Source organism: Pomacea canaliculata, linkage group LG5 (genome assembly GCF_003073045.1).
Source record: "Pomacea canaliculata isolate SZHN2017 linkage group LG5, ASM307304v1, whole genome shotgun sequence".
In the NCBI taxonomy this organism is placed as follows: Eukaryota; Metazoa; Mollusca; class Gastropoda; order Architaenioglossa; family Ampullariidae; genus Pomacea; species Pomacea canaliculata.
In genome coordinates, this window is record NC_037594.1 from 9,256,414 (window position 1) to 9,278,100 (window position 21,687).

General features: G+C 38.3%; 2 protein-coding genes across 6 annotated transcripts in view; one reads left to right on the forward strand and one right to left on the reverse strand.

The window, feature by feature from the left end:
- Positions 1-21,687, reverse strand: part of LOC112564485 (integrin alpha-8-like) — a 61,055-nt gene that overhangs the window by 6,853 nt on the left and 32,515 nt on the right. For 3 of the 5 annotated variants that reach the window (XM_025239331.1, XM_025239329.1, XM_025239328.1), the window contains exons 6-30: positions 21,212-21,260; positions 20,364-20,450; positions 17,057-17,101; positions 16,823-16,866; positions 16,374-16,427; positions 14,427-14,479; positions 14,109-14,205; positions 13,513-13,621; positions 13,054-13,151; positions 9,206-9,296; positions 8,922-8,967; positions 8,355-8,459; positions 8,072-8,127; positions 6,818-6,978; positions 6,366-6,503; positions 5,964-6,031; positions 5,612-5,759; positions 4,226-4,303; positions 3,971-4,050; positions 3,359-3,448; positions 3,098-3,188; positions 2,582-2,743; positions 2,085-2,186; positions 1,565-1,678; positions 146-154 (exon numbers count right to left, since the gene is read on the reverse strand). In XM_025239331.1, coding sequence (XP_025095116.1) covers positions 146-154; positions 1,565-1,678; positions 2,085-2,186; positions 2,582-2,743; positions 3,098-3,188; positions 3,359-3,448; positions 3,971-4,050; positions 4,226-4,303; positions 5,612-5,759; positions 5,964-6,031; positions 6,366-6,503; positions 6,818-6,978; positions 8,072-8,127; positions 8,355-8,459; positions 8,922-8,967; positions 9,206-9,296; positions 13,054-13,151; positions 13,513-13,621; positions 14,109-14,205; positions 14,427-14,479; positions 16,374-16,427; positions 16,823-16,866; positions 17,057-17,101; positions 20,364-20,450; positions 21,212-21,260 — 2,175 coding nt within the window. The remainder of the gene's footprint in view (positions 1-145; positions 155-1,564; positions 1,679-2,084; positions 2,187-2,581; positions 2,744-3,097; positions 3,189-3,358; positions 3,449-3,970; positions 4,051-4,225; positions 4,304-5,611; positions 5,760-5,963; positions 6,032-6,365; positions 6,504-6,817; positions 6,979-8,071; positions 8,128-8,354; positions 8,460-8,921; positions 8,968-9,205; positions 9,297-13,053; positions 13,152-13,512; positions 13,622-14,108; positions 14,206-14,426; positions 14,480-16,373; positions 16,428-16,822; positions 16,867-17,056; positions 17,102-20,363; positions 20,451-21,211; positions 21,261-21,687) is intronic. The other 2 variants (XM_025239332.1, XM_025239330.1) reach the window with 1 other exon arrangement.
- On the forward strand, positions 9,717-13,317 carry LOC112564488. The gene is made up of 6 exons (XM_025239338.1): positions 9,717-9,828; positions 10,189-10,302; positions 11,117-11,163; positions 11,595-11,681; positions 12,018-12,054; positions 12,546-13,317. Exons 2-6 carry the CDS (start codon positions 10,214-10,216, stop codon positions 12,601-12,603), a joined length of 318 nt encoding a protein of 105 aa, XP_025095123.1. The 5' UTR covers positions 9,717-9,828; positions 10,189-10,213; the 3' UTR covers positions 12,604-13,317.

The window sequence follows — 21,687 nt, forward strand, 5'->3', positions numbered from 1 at the left end:
AAAAATGGTGAGCATGTCGAAATGAAAAATAAAACGTTAGTGCTGCAGTTAAAACAACCAACCAAACAAGCAAAAAACTATTCAAAATAATCAAGTCACCATATGCAAAATGTCAGATGAAGATGAAAGCCAATGTTTTACTCACCTTCCGCAACTATGATTGTGTGTGAAAGCAGACACATTTAGAACAGTGAGTCAGATAAAGTGTTTAATCAACATCCTAAGCAAGTCATAGGTAATCTGCTGGGTGCCGCATAATGGGAGAGTTAATGTTTTAATACCAATTCCCCGACAGTATTAAACGTGCTGATGGCAGATGTAGAGATGATGACATGTAGAAAACTTAAATCAGTAATTATATTAGTGATGTTGATGCTGGTAGTAAAATGGATGGTTTGATAATCAATCACATGCGTTTGCAGATTAACTTCATGTGGTTCAAGTGCTACCCTAAAATCTGTTTTAGATGTCCATTGTGTACAAAATCTGTTCCTATGTGACAGCCACCCAAGCTAACACATGCACATGTTCACTTACAAAATGAATGATAATCTAACCCTAAACATTTAGTAAGCTAAGAGGTTTCAACAGTGTCCAGTCACTTAATCCCCAGACACTTCACCCCCTAGACTTTTAATCCCTAAGCACTTAATCCCCGACACTTAATCCCCTAGACTTTTAATCCCTAAGCACTTCATCCCCGACACTTAATCCCCGACACTTAATCCCCAGACACTTAATCCTTTATAAATCATGTGCAACCTCTAATAGATTGTTGGATACAGTTAGAGAGCTAGTGCCTAATGCAGCTCCAGAGACTATAGTAACAGATTTGAGAAAGCTGCGATGACCGGTTTTAGTCATGTAAAGTAACGGGCTGTTACTTTCACTTAAGTCAAGCGGTATTACGCAAAGTCACTGAACTGGGGATGAGAAGTGACGATGACGAAGACGAGTGACGTGGAATGATCAGATGCCTCCCAGCACTTGCCTATGTACGTGACGAAGACGTTGATTCCTTCGAATTGCTTGCAGAGTCAATGCCACAACATGATCGCATGCCGGAACTTCTATCCTACTTCGAGCATACGTATATACTGTATATATTGTTAAAGAACATTACATTTACTAGCTTATATGAACTTTAACTAATGTTGTAGATGTTCAAATGATGTTGAAGTTAAAAGCATGATATGAATTTGAATTTCAATTAAATTTTTCGCTGACTTCATAATTTTTTTAGTTAAGGATTTAGTTTAGGGATTAAGTGTCTGGGGATTAAGTGCTTAGGGATTAAAAGTCTGGGGGATGAAGTGTCAGGGATTAAATGTCGGGGATGAAGTGTCTGGGGATTAAGTGACTGGAACCGGTTTCAACACATATTCTATTTACCAGCCAGGTATCTGATAATAAATAAAACAGACATTCCATTTTTTTATGCAACAGGATGATACAATATTTTTTACCATTTGTAATAATGTTAGATCTGATAAGCAGAAAAGTTTATTTCATATTTGTGTTTCTGCAGCAGTTCTTGTTCTCTGCCAGAAGAAGTAATACTCACCCGAATGAAGTTCCGAACATTGAGCCGTGATTTAATCGTGATGAGGAAATTATCATTAGCACTGAGGTATCCAACCATACACTGAATAACAGTGCAGCGACGGGTACTGCAAGCCTGAAAATGAGGGACTAAAGATGATGATAGATAATTCACTATTATCATTATACATGTAGATAATTTTGTGTTTTATATCAGATTATGACTGCTTGTATCAGTTTTACTACCCATCATAAGAATATGATAAAGACATTCTTAAAAACCATTTTCATTAGTGCTGTCTGTTGGCAACAGCATTTATTGCTTGCTAGTGGTGCAGGCTCATGTGTTTTATAGATGGATTTCAGGCCCAAGTCTCTTCATTATGTTTACTTTATATTCTGATTATTGAAATGTGTGAGCTGAAAACTCAACTTTGATTAAAGTTTGATGTGAGCTTTTACACAACTGTATTTAAAAAACTGGTGGATTCATATTAATCAAAAGAACTATTTACTAGGTAAAATATTTAAAGTAAACTGACCAAAACAACCCCATCCCCACGATGCTCATCTTCAAAGTCATCCTGATCACTTTGCAATACAATCTGTACATCACTTCCTGTAGGCCGAACAAGTCCATATTTCTGCAAAGAGCAGACAGCAAACAGAGCCATTAGAAACTGAGCGAGGCCCAAAATAAGTTACAAAAAACCCAACAGGTTTCAATCATGCCACTAGCCCTAAATGATGACCCAGAAAGAGTTAATATCACCTTTAAAGTCAAACAAGAGAGGCAAAATGAGAAAACAAGAATAATAAAATGGTGAACATTTTTCAACAAGCATAAAAGTGTATACACACATAAGCATCTATGAACAAATGTACATATGCCTAAAGTTTTAACCATGGTTACAGGTTTTTTTTGTATTTTAGACCATTAACTTGATTGAGAGATTAGCAAGAAAGTGCCTGAGCCTTGGTCTGCATATACAGCTGTCAAAAGAATTTCTTTTTAACAATGCAATCTGCATAGACAAACCGTTGCATTCTCTGGTGTGATGACAAGGGTCTGGCACTCTCCAGTTCCGTTGATTTGAAGTCTACCATCAAGTTCCAAAATTGGATTGCCACGGCGATCGTGACTAGGCCACAGAATCTGTAACTCTATTTCCTTTGTGGCACTTGGCCCCAAGTTGCGCAACTGAAGCATACAGATACAACAAATGTTTATGTAGTAAAAATCATCATTTAGGAAGTCCATTTATCCTTCAGGGTTTGGATGATTACTCCATCAACCCCTCTAGAATTACAATTTCCCATAATCCTTACAGGAAATCCTCGTAATGTCTAGAATTATGGCTAAGGCCAAAACATCATGCTCATTTGACCTGGGACTGATTAAGCACACTGACCTAAATTGCAGGTTTTCCATGGGATGAATTATGTATTTTCTCGATTCAGAAGCTGAAATGTTCCTGCATCACAGAATTAATGAAACCTACAGCAAGTAAGAGCTGAATGGCGTGAACCATAATTCTCCTTTTCATGCAATTACCTGGTACAAGTGTTCCACACGACGATTTTCATCCACTCCTGGCCTGATAACCTCTGTGGTATTGAGGATAACTTGCTCTGGGTCTGAACGCCTGAACATAAATTGGTTGGATTTTTTAAAAAGCTGAATATTTCCCTATCCTCCCATAACACAAAAGGAAAAATATCCTTTCACAAAAAGCTCTTTATTTCTTTACACTTACATCTCCAGAAAGTCTCCTTTTTAGGCCAATAAGTATCAAACTCAATTCATACCACTCACCCATAAATAGTGATGTCTGACATTGCAGTGACAGGAATCTCTATTTGAACAGTGTTGTCCCTGGTGTCTGACAGATCCTCTGGGTTGGTGCTGAAACACAAAATTTATTTATTTAGTGGCCTAAGATCCCTGATGCATGAGGTAGTTTTTATTTACAGTAGGTGGCAGAGAGTGCTCTGATGTAATGTGATAGTAGAAAAATTTTTACACAGACAATGCAGATAAAAATTTAATACACAGAAAATTTTCAAAACTGCTTGACAACTAAGTGTTGCTTGTGTTTCTTCATGGCATGATTAACTGTCAATTTGTTTACAGTTTTTCATGCACGTACTGAGCTTGCTTCTGCATGAGAAAATTGCACTCTACAAATTGAAATATTATTATTATTATAATTATTATTATTATTGTTGTTGTTGTTGTAATAAGAATTTAAAAAAAAAAAACCCAGAATTCTATGTGCTTAAGAAAAAACTTGCACAGAACTGTTTCTGTCACACTACAGACACCCCAAAGTGAAACAGAAATGATCTTAACTCATTCAGTACAGATGATGGTAATGAGATTAAGCTGTACCTGTGGGTGCGAACTATATAAAAAGAGTTAACAAACCTGTTTACATGCAGAAGAAAGATGAGAGCATCTGTTGTCTCATTCTTGTCTTCAGCAGCAACTCTCAGTGTGAAACTGGACTGCAAGTGTATTTAAAAGAAAGTCAGCTCTCAATCAAAGTGCTGTTTTTCCACATTTAAGAAACAAAATGGCACTTACCTGGTCAAAGAATTGTATTGTCAGAAACATAAATTTACACTATCATTTTGCTTGTATTTGGTCATAATAAGGCATTGAGAGATTTTTATGACTCACATTTGCACCAGATGGGAGAGGATTTCCAAGGTCACAGACAACAACATCATCCAGAGTTCCACAACCAACTGGTACAACCTGTTTGGTAGTAGCAGTGAAAAACAATATAAATTCTCCTATCTGTTGATAATTAAAACTGAAATCAAACTCATGAGGAGCAAAGAGCAACTTCAGTTGTTAGATTTTATATAGCTTTTGTCTTGAGAAAAGACAAGGAAGGTAAAAAATAAAAAAGACCTTTTAGAGAGTATAAATGCATACAGAATATAAGCAGACCTATGATCATCTGATTTTTCTAACTGTACAGATACATCTCAATTCAAAAGCCCAGAACCTGGGTACTGGAGTGTTATATTCTGCCATACCTTAGTGTCAAAACTTTGTCATGTGAAATTGGGAATGCAAAGGTTGGCAAAACCTTACTGCGCAACACAAACTTTTTATTATATATGATATAAAAATTGTCCCTTTAGAAAATTATCCCTTGCATGTAAAACAGCATGAAGGTAGTCGTTTTCTTTTTAAGTTCCTGTGTATCTCACACGGTCTGATTGATGGTCAGCCTAGAAAATATATGAGTACAAAAGTAGCATGCAGGTAGCTTTTCTTAAAGTTCCTGTGTGTTCTGTGCATTCCTTGTGATGCTCATCCTAGTGTCAAGAAGGCCAAAGTGAGAGTATATATGTGTATAGAATGTGGCATACAGCTTTAGGGTCAGTCCATCAGTCAGACAGCCAGATTGCTAGATGAGTGTCTATCACGATTAAATTATACCAGACCCTCTGCAGAGACAAAGGGCAAACAATTGAGGTGCAAGTGTCATAAGTATGTGTCCAAGAAGGAGCAAGGGGCTGACCCGACATACTGGTGCCCCATTGTTAGAAACGTGAGAGAGATACTAAGCTGAAACTACTGAGACAGTAGTACCCTTTGATTAGGGACATATATGCCTGTGCTTTGATGACTGGCTTGTGTTGTAGACATGAAAGATGAAACTGCCATCCAAGGGGCACCCACACACATTCTTCTGGCACAGCGAATTCTTGGTCAGGGCAGACTCAACATGAGTATATCTGTAACCTTGTCAGAGTTTCTAGTCTATAAGGGACTTACAGAAGAAAAAGTATGGCTGTGACACTTGCCATATATAGATTTTTTTAAATAATGCTTTTTTATGATGCATGCAGGGTGAAAAGAAGTCTCTAGAGTTCTGCTGCCTGATATGCTCTCCATTTAGAAGTTTTCTTGACCCCTGCACATTCCTCTACACCTAAAGCATGTCATCTGCAGAAAGCTTCAAGGCTGAAAGAACTGTCAAGACATGCACTCTGTCTCTATGATTTTCTTTAGTTACATAGTTAGGTTTCATATTAGAGTTGTTCTTACCGATTTCTCGCCTGCTTTGCTACGGAAGCTGACACCAGGGGGCAGTGTTACAAAAAGCTTGGTGTTGAATGCATCTTCTTTTTTGTTTTCTACTATGACCATGATTTCTAACTCGGTGCCGCTACCAATGATGTGGGCATTTGTGATGCTGAAAAAGACAAAAAACAAGGTTTTATGAGAAATGTGATGATTCTTAATTGCTTGTAAAGATACAGTATCTTGAGATACAGAAAAGTCATCAGTTAATGTGTGTAGTTTATCTGAGGGCACTTCCAATAACGACTTAGTAAATGGTTAGGAAAGAAGAAAGAAAAGCTATGCTGCACAACAGACGAGACATAAAAGCTCATACCGAAATGAAACAAGAGTCAAGTCTGGAATGCATTTGTTGTCAAAACCACAGTCCTTCAAAATCTGGGCCTGAAAGACAAACCATTAATATAATTAAGTAATTGTTTTTGGTAGGTAAACTTTGAATGCTCCTGCTTTGTTTAAATCAGTCAACACTGACATTAATTTAGTTCAGCAGACTTAACCCCACAATTTCTATGCTTCTAAAGAAATTAATAGAATATTTGTTCCCAAGTCGAATTAAAGATAATGTAATAAATGGTCATTTACTATTTGCTTGGAACACAATAGACTGCCTTTTTTTTACATATCAAATAAAATATATAATATATACTGTAATTTTTAGTCTTTTATATATATATATGTAGAAATAAACCAATCCAATAATCTGAATCATGCTTACTTCTGTGCGTACAGAAGTAGGAATGTATTGGTCAAGAATGGGTTCCAAATCACGTCTCTTTCGTCCACTTGGTGTCTTCTGATGTAAGTTGAATTTGAAGTCAACTGCAATTGGTGTGAGCTTGTCCAGCAAGTCCGGCTAAAGAAATGGGATGTTATGAAAGTTAGCAAACACATTTGCAGAAAACTTCCACAGTGTCACTCTTTTTTTTTTTTTTTTGTAAGATTAACTTGGCACAAGTGTATCCACCCCAAAGCTATGATGATAATGTCAAAGTATGGTTCAGCTGAGTAACAAAATCTTTTAAGTATGACGAATCAGGAATTGTTTTTTATCCTTCTTCCTTGATAAATCAAGTTAAGCAAATGCCACAAAATCCTAAATCTCAAGCAGTAGATTTGTATAACTAAAATGTTATACTTAGTATGTTTTTGCTAGTCATTGTTGCTCACCTTGACATAAGCAAAGGTGGATGCACACCAGGTGTTTTTATGAGTAAGCTTAAAGGTGTTGTTTTCACGGAAATTTTGTGGGGTAGAAATATAAAAGGCACGCTGCTCATCTCGTGTCAGATTTCGCTGCAGTGTGTCCAGTTCCCAGCTGGCATCAAATGCTGCATCATAAAGTGACATCTGTGAGTCTATGAAAAGCTAAATCAACATTATTTCAAAGTAATACACGTATACAAAAAAATTTTATAAAACATTGCACCATAATGAGCAGCATGTCACTTGCCTCATTCTTTTTTATTGTTAACAGCCTGTTCACTCTAAATCTTTTTTTAAACTTATGCTTCTCTTCAGCATCAGTGGGATACATTTCTGTTAATGAAACCATCTTTCAAAACAAAGCTCAAAATCCTATTTTATCTGTTTCTGAACTTTTACAAACATTCAAACATTCTGATTTATTCCCATGGTGACATCAAAGTTCACCAAAAGACTGCTTTGTTGTGTACCCCCAACTAAAAATGGCAATTTGTGTGTGTGTGTGTGCATGGGAGAGAGATTAAATTTCATTTAAAAGGTCTGACAAGTTTTCTGATGGATTAATCTACAGATAAGCATTCAGCACATCATAATACACTGCTACAAAGACACACCCTAGCAGGAAAACACTGGAAACTGCTGGGGAAGTGTGATAAAGACACTTGTCAGCTGTTTATCAGTAACAGTCATTCTGAATGTTACTTCAGCATTCTGACATTAAAATATACTCTACTGAGAGATAGATTTATATGCAAAAATTTTAATTCATCATCTTTTCCCCATTTCAGAAATCCTCTTCCAGAATTTCTTCCTTCAGGCTGTGGAATATCTTGAAGAAAGTATTCTGTATTTGTATACTCCATGCTACCTCAGTCATCTGCTTCTATCTGGGAGGAAAGATCCTTCCTAAGAGCTTGGAATGCAAACTAATCATTTTTTACTTGTTTGCCTTTTATTTTGGTTTATCCAGGGCTTCTGCTAAGGCTAAATTCTTTGGGGTCCCAGGGACCCCTTCTTCAGATTTTTAAGGGGTCCCTTCTTCGCCCAAATTTGAAGGAGACCCCATTGACGAAAATTGAAGGGGTCCTCCGAACTTTTAATGTGTACTGTACGCAATTTTTTGCGTAAGCAGAAGCCCTGGTTTATCAGTGACTTTGCCAATGTTAAAATGTGGAAAACCTCACCAAAGCAGAAAGTGCAGATGCAGAGATAACTTACCTAGCTCATTAGGAACACCAATCCCGTCATACTCTAGACAGCTGTACACACTTAGGCTGAAATGAAGACACAAAGTATTGAACTGTCGCATACATGTGCATCACTTTAATCACCCATCTGCCATTCTCACCTTCTGCTCTATAGCAAGGCCAAGATGCAAAGCATAGTTTGCAATGAATATAATACTGAAATGATTTCAAAGTGTATATGCTATGTCAAAGTGAATTTTTATAACTAGACTATGTTTGCACACTTAAACAACATCAAAGCATACCAAGCTTACCAGGCTACACGGGTGTTGTCAACCAGAGAACACGACTGCTGCTCCAGGTTGATGATTTCTGGTTCAATCTTGAGGCTAGCATACACCCTCACCACTGGTCTGGTTCTGTAATTGTTGATATTTTCTTCTACTTTTATTCTTTCAAACAGTGACTTTATCTCGATTAGAAAATATGAATCATATATTGTAAATGACAAGATAAGATCTTATCCTTTTCAGCAAAACTAAATTATGGAGCAGGATGCAACTTTTAGGAGAGGTGGGGTGGGGTTTACGATCTTCAGCAACAGGTGAAAAGAATCCAGTTATAAATCAATAAATCTACAGCATATTGCTTATCCCCCCTCCCCCAAAAAGAAGATAAATTTTGAAAAAAATTACATCTGGCGATTCTCTGAGAAGTTTCAGCACTGACACGCATTGTTTTCTGAATTGATGATTACATGCCTGAAAGATCTACTTTTGATATTAACAAATTTACTTTAAGAAATTCAGGTGATTACATTAAATGTGAATGAAGTTAATTAATACTGTACATGAAAAACTGTCTGGCATCAACACACTTACTTTAAGAACACAGCTTTGTCGGAGGCATAGGATCCAACAATCAAATCTGCACAGATGCACAATGCCACCTGTTAAATTTAGCTGATACAGCTTCACTCCTGATCATTTGCAACTATGACAAACAGCTTGTTAAGTGTATTCACTTTATCTCTCTTTCAATATGGCACTTTTAATATATTTTGAAACCTTCACACATAAATAAACTGCAAAAACAAATTGTCCAGTTAGCGATCTGTTCTTGTTCTTCTCCATTTTAGGATATTTAATTGTCAACATCATTCTACCTGGGTACTGGTTTCCATCCTGATCCCAGCCCCCAGACAATGCACTTCCAAATGTGGACAGGCCTGTTGCCACATCTTTTGCATAAATTATCTGCACAGGAAGGTCACAAATACAAGCATTAAGTTTATAAGGAGGGTATTGACAAACATAGTCTGTGACTAAGGTAGATGTGTGCAAATTATACACAAGTAAATATGACATAAAAAACGAAATATTTAAGTTACATATAACTCTCTTTAAAATCACTTTAAAATTAAAATAAAGTATTTTGTCTCCTTTAATGTATTTTTCTGTGTATTGTTTTTCTTTTTAGTAAAGACTCGTGATAAAGAAAGAACAGTTGAAAGCTGTATTCTGCACTTCCCCCACCACTCCAGTAAATTGAGTTCTTCTATAATCTTGGCCTTGACGTATACAAGCAGACAAGAAGTAATTAAAGCTTATCCCAACATATGCTGATGCATGATAAGACAAAGTAATTCTGGTAAAAGGAAAACCACACTTAAACAATACAATAAACAGGATGTAAATTTTAGCTCTTGCAGATAAAAGCCATAATAGAAAAGCCATGACCTTACATACAGCCCATCTTGTGAAGCTGCTCGCATCAAATAAAGCTCTGGTGAGTGTTTTACTTAATGAGAAAAATCCTTTGGTATCCAACATTATGTCTTTAAAAAAATTTCTCATTTGCAATGGGCATTCACGAAACTGATTAGTTATGACAATATGAAAGTTATGACATTTATACCAACCTCAAAACTGGGATAAGAAGACAAACATAATTTTGTAAGTTTATATATCATTTACTTAAAAAAAATCTGCTTACATTTTTTTTACAACAAATAACTTTTTACATTTTGCTGCTGAGAGTGTTTCCAGTAGAGCTCAATATATTGTATATTTTTCTGCTTACTTTCATTTAAAGTAATAAGGTGATTTCTTAATAAATACTATAATTAATAAATTCCCATCCCAACAGCAACCCATCACCGAGAAACGTGATCATGCATCGATTAACTTTCCTGGTTTTGATTGTTTTCCTGGCTTCCATGAAGCACAGACTTGTGATTGCTGCCCCTGCTTCTCTAGAATGGTAATTACCTTTACTACGGAAAATCATATTTTCCTCAGCCTATCTCTCTAATTTTTTTTTTTAATGGGCTTTCTAGACTGATAATTCTCATTGAATATTGGTGGGCCAAAATTCTGATGAACTTGTCTGTCTTTTTATTTTTAAAAAGTCTCCACTGGGAAGGTAATATATTGTACAAGTACATATATATATAGTAAAAGACAGACTTCCACCTTCTGGCAAGAAAGAATAGTTCGATATTGGGGAGGAAGGGGAGGATTGCTGGGCCAGATGGAAGCAATTATTGAAGACTGTCCACTAGGGTAGTCAGCATCACAAGTGCTCCTCATCCCTCTCCACAGATCAAACTACTTTTTTCCACAATGAGGTTGATATTCCTCCTTCAAGCTCAGCCTAGGTTACACATTAACTCACTATCAGTAATTAAAACAAGAAACAGGTACTCTTGCTATTTATCTGACAAATCAAGCTGTTATGACACTGCACATTTTCTAAGATGCACATGAAAAAAAGATTGAGATAGAATGCATGTTCTAATGTATGCTTATGTGTATGTGTGTGCATGAATGCATGCATATGTGAAATAGAGAGAATGTGTGTGTGTAATAGAATGTGAGTGAATGCACGTGGATATGTACATATGTATTTGCGTAAAAGATGGAGAAGAGAGGGAGAGAGGGTATGCCCAAAGAAAGTAGCTTAAAAAAAAATACTAAAATGTTTTGCTTTTTCTGTTGTTACAAACCAAAAATCAATTATAAATCAGTGTAAACTAATCAAAATTTACACAACATCAAAAACATTTTGCTGACAGGAGTCAACGGCTGGACAATCATGAGATGCTGAAAGCACTTCGTGAAGGTAGTTACTAACAAGACAGTTTATTTGTGTAAACTTTAGAGTTTCTTCTCTTGTGAGTTGACTGCTTTATGCTCACTTACATTTAGTTTTTGGTTTTAAGACTTAGTTACTAGTTTGTTCACACCTTTTTGTTTTGACAGCCTCGCCTCCTGTTCTATATTTTGTAACTAAATGAATGGTTAAATGATTAACCAAAAAGTTAAAACGCAACTATATCATGAAAAAGTCAATAAGAGCTATTAATTTCTGGCATGAAAAGATGCTATTATTATATTTGCAGACCCAGTTTTTATCTTTGTGATGAATGCACTCAAAATATTATTTTTCAGAATTAGTATCAAAAATATCACCAAAGAAAATCACATCAATGACATATTTTTGAAAAAGGTTCTCATTCAGACTAGTTCAAACTTGTTAGGATTCTATCACAGATGGCGAAGGACTAGCTAATGACTTAGACAAAAGGACTGCCTTGTCAGTGGAAGACAACTATGGAGAAAGCCTTCCACATTTCAAACGTAAGTGAGCTTCTTGCAAGTCACATGTGTCCCACCCCACCATCACCATCTGTACTCCTGTCTCTCAACTTACACAGACAATACTACTTCTTGTATTCATTTATTAAATTTGCTTAATTAGGCAGAGAGAGGGATTAAATGGATATTTATACATGTATGTTAAAATACTGTGTAGGGAAAATAAACAAGGAGAGAAGTTTCAAGACGAAAAGTGGAAAGGAAGTGACATGAATCTACACTAGATGAAAACTGCTGCACATACTAACTAGATGAAAATATAGATTAATTTTGTCTGCCTAGAAGCTAATTCTTTTACACCTTTCTGTTGTTATTTAGGTGGATTTTTCAATGGACGTCAACCTGGTATTCAGATGTAAGACACGTTTATTTTTCTATGATTTAATAATAAATAAGAACAAATTTCACCTTAAGCTTTTTCACAAAACATTATTGGGGCGCCTAGATAATAATGCTGAAAGTAAAATTCTATAACTAACTTCAAGATTGTTTTTTTCTCTCTCTTTTTCATGCATGTGTGTGTGTCATTAACTTATCATTTTCATACAGGAGACATGTGATGGGAAATTTCTATACTTCCAATCAAAGTTGCTGCCTTTATAATTATTATTATTTTCCACTTTTGTGTCAGTAATATCTGACTACAAAATATAATAGTCTGTCACATACAAATATATTTGATATGTTTTAAGTGCAGCAAAGGAGCATAGGTCTCATATGTGTGAAAAAGTTAAGAAAAAATATTAAAACTGTACAAAAAATAAAAGAAACAATTAGAATATTATCTATAGATGATGTAAACCATATTGTTAATTCATTCTAATATTAACACTCTATATTTTTCAGAACTTTGTCCTTTGATCAGTTGATGAAATTGCTGGACGCTATACCACGCACCGACTAACTGAAGAGTCATAAGAGTATGAAATGAAATACGCTTTAAGTGTAACAGAAGTTCACCAGATTGAGAATACAGCCACCTACCATAGTTTTTTCTAAATATTATATATTCAAGTTCCTTTTGTTGAATCAATGTCAATGATATTACTTTTCTTCTAATAAGTCAAAACTGTCTCAGAGCATGTCCATGAGTTAAAAATATTATTCAAGCAAAACATGCAGTGTGAACTCCTTGCAGGAGTCTATTCTTAAGCATGCATAAACACTAATTAAACCACTTAAGTAATGATCAAATAAGTGTGAACACACTAATCAAACAATGTATGTATATGAATGTTTTCAATTCATATACTGGTTCTTCTAGATGCTCAAACATATCTGCATAACCTGAAAAATAACTTTATTTTTAAGATCAAAATCATTTCATACAAAAATGTGAATAAGGGCTTAGTACCTGTGACACTTGAGTGATGATTCCTTTCTTAGAGCCATGGAATATATAAACAGCACCTTTCTTCTCTTCACCTGCATAAGGTGCTCCAACTGCTAAGTCTGCAGATACGAAGAAATGGAACCAATAGAGAAAATGTATTCAGAAACTGAATCTTAGTACAAGTTAATATAAGCTTTTCAATTGAACTTTTTAGCAGTAGTAAATGAAGCATCATGAACATTTTGCACATTTCAAATAAAAGCAAACCACTTCTTACTTACTGAATTTAGAAACTCGTTGTTTTATAATTAAAGCAGCATGAAAGGATTTTATGTGAAAGAGAGAAAATGTCAAAGTATAGCTTGAAAGCAGATTGATATAAGTAGTAACCACTGGCTTTCTACAACCACAAAGTTTAATACTCAGATAATCCTGTCACAGCTGAGTAACTAGGTCTGCCTTTGGCAGGTTTGGACTGACCTTTGTATCCATCATAATTGATGTCTCCAAGATGTGTTAAAGCCATCCCAAATCTTGATCCAGATGTCTCCCCATCAAGTATGTCAACCTTGTGTGACTTAAACTCGTTCTGAAATATCCACAGTGAAATATTATTTTACTACAGAAATGGTAAACTTCTAACCAGCCACTGCCATGGTCACATGCTGACTAGTGGCTGGCTGGATATGGTGAATGAAAGGCAAATAAGTGGATAGATGCAGGGATGCTATGGGTAGTAAATGCGTGGGCAAAAAAAACCAGGTATATAATAACTTTTCTGTGATACAGCACTGAACAACAATGTCTCTTTATTATGACTGCTATTCATGTTTTAGACAATATCAAGGAAAGACTGCATAATCCGACAGATTTTTGCTACACATACACAAATATATGCAACTGCTTATTTGTTCCAAAAACATGCAAACATTTTCTACAATACACCAAAGAAACTAAAATAGATTGTCCAAAGTACTTGGTCTGCTATAGGTTTTCACAAACATGTTTCTTATAAGGAATACAAGACAGTCTTTAAAGTTATAATAGCATGAAAAAGAAATAAGTAATTTACTCACTGTGGCAGTCTGATAGTATATGTATACACGCCCAGTTTCATAGTCACTACCAGAAAAATCTCCATAGAAAGGTGCACCCACAATAATATCATCCTTCCTGTGTGTACATTAAAGACACCTTGTTAAGATTGAAGACAAAGTTCTGAGTGACATTATAAAGAGAAAATGACAGAACGACGATTAAATTTTGCATATACAACAAAAAAGCTTCAGCAATTAAAGGGGGATTTGTGTGTGCATGTGTGAGAGAGAGAGAAAGATAGAAAGGGGGAAAGAAAGAGAGAGAGAGAAAGAGGGAGAAACTATGTTATTACATACCCATCTCCATTTAGATCAGATACAGCAAGAGCAGCTCCAAAATAAGCACCAATCTGGGAGGTAGGAACATCAAATAACCGTTTAACAAGTCCTTTTCCATTTCTAAATCAATAAATTGTCCCAAAAAATTTTGTAGGATTTGTAGATGCATATTTTATTTAAATATTTATTTGAATAGTCGCATGTTCAACACTTTTAAATATTTGATGTTTTTTAATTAACTTAATTTTTTTGTTGGGGGGACTATGCCTCAGGTTTATTTATAGCGTCGTCCTCAACAGATAAGCTGTTGAGCAAATGCTGAGAGGGGGGAGGCAAATTTTTCATATTTCATGTTATACTGACAGCAACGATACTCTATAAACAAAAGTATAAAATTTTAAAGCTTAGTTTATTTTCAGTAATAAAGCGATTGTGTACGAATATAACACACACGGGAGAAAACTATTCAATAGTTATCTAGTTCCGCTTATTTGGAGTTATCTCCGCCGTATCAGAGCGCGCGCACACACATTCAAAAGCAGCTAGTTTCTTTTGTTGCGTATCTCCTTTTGTAATTACTTTCATTTTGTTTTAATACTTACTACTTAAAAAATTATTTCAGGCAGTTAAGATTGAAACAGTAAGTTTGAAAAATCTGAATGTGAAAATATTTTGTCCATAGACATCATGTCTCTGTCATCGCGCGAGCAGTTACTGTGCACAGTAGGAGCGGATATTAGTTCGTGGTAGGAGCTTCCCTCCTCTAATTGTCTGCCAGCTTGGTTAGACTCGCAATCACACTGTAACAAACCACTGTTGACAACTGTACGCAAAGAAATTCAAGTATGAATCTTTGTTTCAGGGTTAGCAACTTCTCGAATCAATTAGCAAATGCGATATGTTAACCGAGGAAACGGAAATTGCCTTTTGTGGTAACACTCGGAAAACAAAGCGAGTTTGTCAAACATGTCAGCTGACAAGCTCGCCCCTGTCCGCCTAACAACCTCGCCCGCCAGGTATCCTTCCTCCAAAGCCGCCCGCTCCTAGAGGGGTTAATTTTGTCATCGGGGGTTTGAGCGCGAGCAGTAGCTGCCGACAGACCCGGTGTTGGCGAGCAGCCAGCGGTGGTAAGAGATAAATCTTCTCAAGGAGCTGCGCTGCTGCATTCCTCGGCGTGTGCTTCTCAAGCTCGTGCAACGCTGGTTTGCCGTGTAGTGGGCGCGTGCAGTGAGTGTAGGGGCAATGCAACATCTATATCTTCATGTTAATACTCTTTCCAACAGCCATCACAGGTGATGACCCCCGTCACTTACTTTGTAAGCAACTATGTTTACCAACTCAGTGAGTGCAAGAGTGCCTACCGGCTGAACGCCAAGCCGGTTCGACAAAATAATGAGGGGGATGGCTTAGACACTATAAACATAAAAATTATAATATACATATACAGTCTTTTTACCTTGATATAAAATGAATTGTGCCTGCCGCTTCAATGAATCCTTGTATTTCTTCAATTGCACGCAAGTTTGACAAGTTTGAGTAATGCATAATTTTCTATTTACATTTCACATCTGCTAATTGGTATTAAATCGTGAATTGCGAAATACTAATTTAATTTAAAATAATTTTAAGTTTATATGCAGATTAAAATTTGTGAACTCCTAACACCCTCCACTATACCCAAGTCACTATACCTATATGTCTACAAATGGTCAGCACACCCTTATTTAAAGACCGCAGTCTCCTCGTGCAAAGAGTCCACCTCATTTCCATGCAGCAATCAGTTCACCATTGTTTCTTTAAAGCAGTCAACGCGCGTTCTCTAAAATGCACCCACTCAGGCCAAATATGTGTCGGACCTATGATCAAGGAAGGACCAGGAATATGCTATAATTTCTTAAGCACACATACATCGTGTAGTATACTGCTACACATATAATATTCTGTTAAAGATAATATGTTTCTTACTTGTTCTCCGGTTATATTGTTGATGTTAGTGAGATCTTGTGTAAAGATGGCGATCTGAAAGTACAGGTTGAACATATAAGTCACACCTGACTGAACAGGACTGGGAAAGGGGGACGAAACTTCAACACTACCAACAAAGAACACCTTCTACAACGATTAAGTACTCATAGTAATAAATGCTAATGCTACTTTAAAGAGTAGTTGCAATATTCACACTTGTCCATCTCACGCTTGATCACTCGCGAATAGCTTCTTTAAAAGTCTAGTAGGATGCAATTTTTCGTTCAGATGACCGGGTTAAAAGGTCAAGTTCAGATAGAAGAACGGAAAGACAACGAAGCGACAAAAGCATATATTGCAGGTGTTGGCGCCATTCAGGGGAAAGAACTTATTATTGACACCCCCACCAGGGGATGCCAGCTGAGCAACTTCACCACAGCGCTACTGACCTTGCCCAGGTGAGATGCCCCCTTTGGAATGCCCACCACGTAGTCTGCAACAAAATTCAAAAGCGAGCCTTAGTTTCTGCGAAGGGCGCTTTTCCGATGTTACGAAAAAAACAAATAAATAATAATAAAAGAACAAAGTAGTTACTACATCATGCACGTAAGTACACTTGTATGGATCTTAAAACTCGGGCAAGTAAACTTATGGATCGTAAGTCACGGACAAGCGTATCTTACCATCAATATCATCACCATCAAATTCTCCGACAGCACTGGCATAACCTGCAAGACGTGGAAACGGCAAAGGTGAGACTACATGTCAGGGAGGACTGCAGACTACAATTACTAGCAATAGCAGAGAATAAAGGTGAGACACAGCAGACGAGGGCGTCAAAGGCATAGACAGGGTCGTCAAAGGCATAGACATCAGTCAGGGGCGTCAACGACAGACAGTAGACAAGGGCGTTAAAGACACAGACATCAAACAGGCGAATCAAAGACTAGAAAGCAGACAATTGCAGGGTGGTGCTGGAGACTCCTAGTGTGATATTATGTGTAGACAACACGCAGTGAGGTTCACTCAATACAAATGTAGGCTCGCTTTACAGAAACACTTTTGTTAGCACTCGAATTAGCCGCAGGTTTCGGTTAAAAAAATTAAGCCAATCGTCAAAATTACATGCCTATCCTCCCCCCTTCTCCAAAAAAAGTACATTTAATAAAATAGCTGAAACTGCACACAAATACTGGTCATCTAACAAAAAAGATCCAACTTTGTGTTGACAAATTCAAACACTTTGGATAACACTTCCCCTCAATTGGATAAGGCAGTTCATTCGAGTGAACGATCCAGAAAAAGCTGGTGCGGAAGAGGCACGGAGTAAAGCGGCGGCTGAGCGCAGTGATCTCGAGACCTGACTGCCATCCCGTAAGACGCTTCGAACTGCAACCGATTAAGTTATTCTCGCAGAAGCGCAGTCTATTTCTTGTCCATTTCTCAGGCGGTTAAGCACCGCCTCAACCGAAGCCGGAACCCCTTGGCCACTTTAATTGCTAGCAATCAATAGCACGGACCAACAGTTTTCTTTGCCTAACATCCCCTGACACCGGAAGCCCGACCACTCTCAGGAGGGGAGGCCACTCTCGCCTTGTTAATCCCGAGCTTATCGATCTTGACGAGCTGTCCCACCGGCCCATCCATCTCGCGCAGCTCGGCGCCCATCTGTTTCATCCGACTTTGATCAAGCCGCCGTACTGCTTGGCGTGGCTCGTTAAGGTGAGCTCGTTACCTTCCCCTCACCCACCCACCCACCCAACATTCCCGCTCCTCCCCCAGCCTCGCAGACGACAGGTCAGTCTCTTCGATGAGCGATGAGTTGCGGGCAGGTCAGCAGTGTCGACGACGTCTGAAAGAAACTGTTCCCTCAGCATCCTTACAATAGTTCCAATCCCCGGCATTGATTAGTGCGCGAGAGTCACTTCTGATTAAGGTGTCTAACAGGTAGAATAGAAGACGAAAACGATGATGATGAGGAAAACAGTGAGTTTTGTCCGATTCATCAGCTATGGTAGCAGGTACATATAGGTGATGGTTGGTAATTAGGCAAGGGGTCAAAGTTCATTTGCTTTTTCCGAAGATCCAGGCATCCCTACGCATGTAACATTGATATTTTGAATCATGTTCAAGTTCTATATCCCTTTCGTTTCGCATATTATAATTATTACAGTTGCTTGCTGTTCTGTTTTGATCGTGCTGTTTCTTCTTCTACTCCTGCTGCTCGCAACACTGTATCGTCCTCTCCATGTTGGAAGTCGCTGCTTGACATCGTAGCCTTGCAAAAGGTCACTAGCCGAGCCGCCCAGTTTGAGAGGCTCTTAAAGATATAGAGACTCGGAATAGTTTTGCTAGTCGAACACCCGCAACCTCTTCAGACGACTGACCTCCACCCACTTCCGCTTCTGTCTTCGTGGCTTTTTTTCAGTTCAGTTGACATGCGGGAGGCACGCGCTGATCGCACGGCACACGCGCCACCAAACAGTCTGACGTCCACAAGCGTCAGCCGCCAATCTGCCGCCAATCAGGAGACTTGAGAGGACCCGACTAGACCCACCCAACCTGCAGAGTGGGTGTATTGCTGTCCCTGGTTACCCGAGGCGTTGAAATCCCCACCTGCCCTTGCCTCGTGCAACTTCATGGGTGCATTTCCCGTCATCCTCAGGTACCCGTTTCGCTAGCTAGTCTTTCCGACAAAGTGCACAGCGTAAGAGCAGCACAAAGGCATCACTGAGCCAAGCAGGGCGAACTTCCTTTGATAACACTTGAACAACTCATCGAGTCATCTAAACCCTGGTTCTGAGTTTAGTGGTAAAGATGATACAGTAAAATGGTAAAAATAATGCAGCAGACATGGTAAGAATATTACTGAACTTTGTTTTCATAAGCTAAAGCTTGCGTGTAACGGTATTCCGACGGACACAAACTTTACCGAACTTTTAATCAAGAATTTTTTTTCTATAATTGAGTTAGATGAATGGGAAATGGCAATGTGGCCGGCCATCCCCCTTCCACTTAGTCTGTGCGATTAGCGTGTCCAGTCTGTTTAGTGTGTCGGGTGCAACAGCCGAGGACCAAACGGCTGCCATTTGTTGCCGCCAGCTAATTTCCACGTTTCGCAGCCACACGTGATCCCGTTCATCATGTCGGACAGGCCTGCTTCGTGGAGCCGGAGCCTGGTATGCACGTGAGCGAACAGCCTGCAGTTCCCAGCCTGCTGCTGGAGCGCGACTGACGGATGGCACGTGCTTATCATCGCAGCGCCACGCGGCGTGTTCGTCACATCCCGACAGCAGCAGCACAATGGGAACATGACAGGCTACAAATCTGAGAGATGGGCAGAGAGGGACGAACATTTGTGGGGGACCTGAGAGCACGAATCTGTGGGGAAACAGGGACAAGACTACAAATCTGTTGAGAACCGGGGACAAAACAGGACATGAGTCGAAATGAACACTGAACAGACCACGAAAAGGGGGACAGGGTATGAAGAAAGGACAGAAAACAAGTGTGACGACTGTAACAAAAAGGTTAACAGAAAGCTAAGCAGCATATGAAATACGTTAAGGACATAAAACGAAATTTAAAAATACGAAATTTAAAATAAAACGAAAATAATATTTCCTGAAAGTCTGTGCTGAATAACAGAGAAAAGAAAGTACAAGGATTGAATTGACTTATTTGTGACATCAGTCTGTGCCTTTAAGCAGTTGTTTTTGTTTTTTTGTTTTTTAATGAGAAGGAAAAATTAGTGCAGTGACCCAACAGCAATTTTATCGAAGCATTAAAAATAGTTTAAAAGAACTTTGTGTAACGATAAAAGGTAATGATGACCCTAGGAAGGTCAAAGAACGAGCACTGCATTCCCTATGCAACAGACCTGATCTACAAATTGAGATTATGAGTGGGAACATGTTTTTGAGGAGAACGAAGAAGCAGTGTTTGTGAAAGCTTAGTCCTGTCCGTCAGCCTGCACCCCGTGTAACGTACCCATGTAGCTGTCATCGTCCTCCGCCGGCCCCTCGGTAGTGTAGACGAACTTGGTGTTGTCTTGGCTGTTGTAGTTGTACAGCTGACCTGTAAAAGCAAGGTGAACCACATTATTTCTGGCAGCTGTGGACTTCCAAAGTGTCTGCTCATTTCGCGTCCTAAGAACCCACCCAAAATCATAATCTAAAGGCTCAGAACTATTTCACATCTTCTCATCCCGTGCAAGCCTTGCTTCTTCCTGCTTTTATGCAGCCATTAAATAAACAAGCAAAATAAACAAACCAATAACTGGCTCTAGCACGACACAAAAGAGTTCCTTAACTCGATTTTCGTGAAAAGTATCAATAGCGAGAAAAAGCCAGCACGGGTTGTTAGAATAATATGTCGCGACTGTGAACTTCAGCATTTCAAGTAACAGGGTTTTTTTTTTTCCTAAACGCGAGCTCTACGGGGAACGAAACTGCTCCACCCCCAACCACCACCCCCAGCCCACCACTGCTTCTTTAGTAAAGAAGTTTCAGGTCACGTGGCATGGTTTTCCTTCCTCATCCCCCGCCGGTAGGACAACATCGCTAGCGCCAGTCTCTGTTACCTCCACGACCTTTCTCTTCCACTGACATTTACATTCTGGATGCACATTTACACGGAAGCCAGAAGAATGCTCTGGAGTAAGTGGGTCAATTAGCTGCAGCCCGAATTTGACACTAAACAGACCAACAAAAAAAAAACCCAAAAAACACACACAAGAAAGAAAAAAAAAAAGGAAAAAAAACAAAAAACACATATAGGCCAAGCAGCGAGCTGGCTGTTGGTAAGTGTACTGCTAGTAAAATGCACTTACTACTTACCTTGCCAATACCAGCTGCCCACAGCTCCAATCAGTAACTTCTTGCCATTCTGTGCAAACAGTACTCACACAATTAATCCGAAAGCTTACACATTGATGAGTTTTAATCCATCAATCGTTTGATCAACCAACCAATTAATCAAAAACATTCACACTTACATAAATACATCGTCATACACACATAGCTCATTGAAAAGTTCTAGTGATAATGATTTCAATAAAATATAACGAAAATTGTAAAACAATTTGCGAAATAAGCTTAAGGTTATAGGTGGAGACAATCTGCTTAAAGGCGCCAAAAAGTATATTTACATTTCCTTTTAAACTAGAAACACTACACCCGGGTACACTCAATGTTACGACTTTCATTTCATTGACCTTACTCTCCCACCCCCTACTCCTCTCTCTCCTGACCCACCTTGCACCGTTGTGCTTAACCTTTCGTTCACTATCTCCAAATGTTTTACTGACGGACAC

Bases quoted from the DNA above. Each gene is read 5' to 3' on its own strand.
- LOC112564488 (XM_025239338.1), top strand. From the start codon at position 10,214: ATGCATCGATTAACTTTCCTGGTTTTGATTGTTTTCCTGGCTTCCATG. The intron at 11,164-11,594 runs GTAGTTACTAAC...ATTCTATCACAG, and splicing joins GCTGAAAGCACTTCGTGAAG to ATGGCGAAGGACTAGCTAAT. The intron at 11,682-12,017 runs GTAAGTGAGCTT...GTTGTTATTTAG, and splicing joins AAGCCTTCCACATTTCAAAC to GTGGATTTTTCAATGGACGT.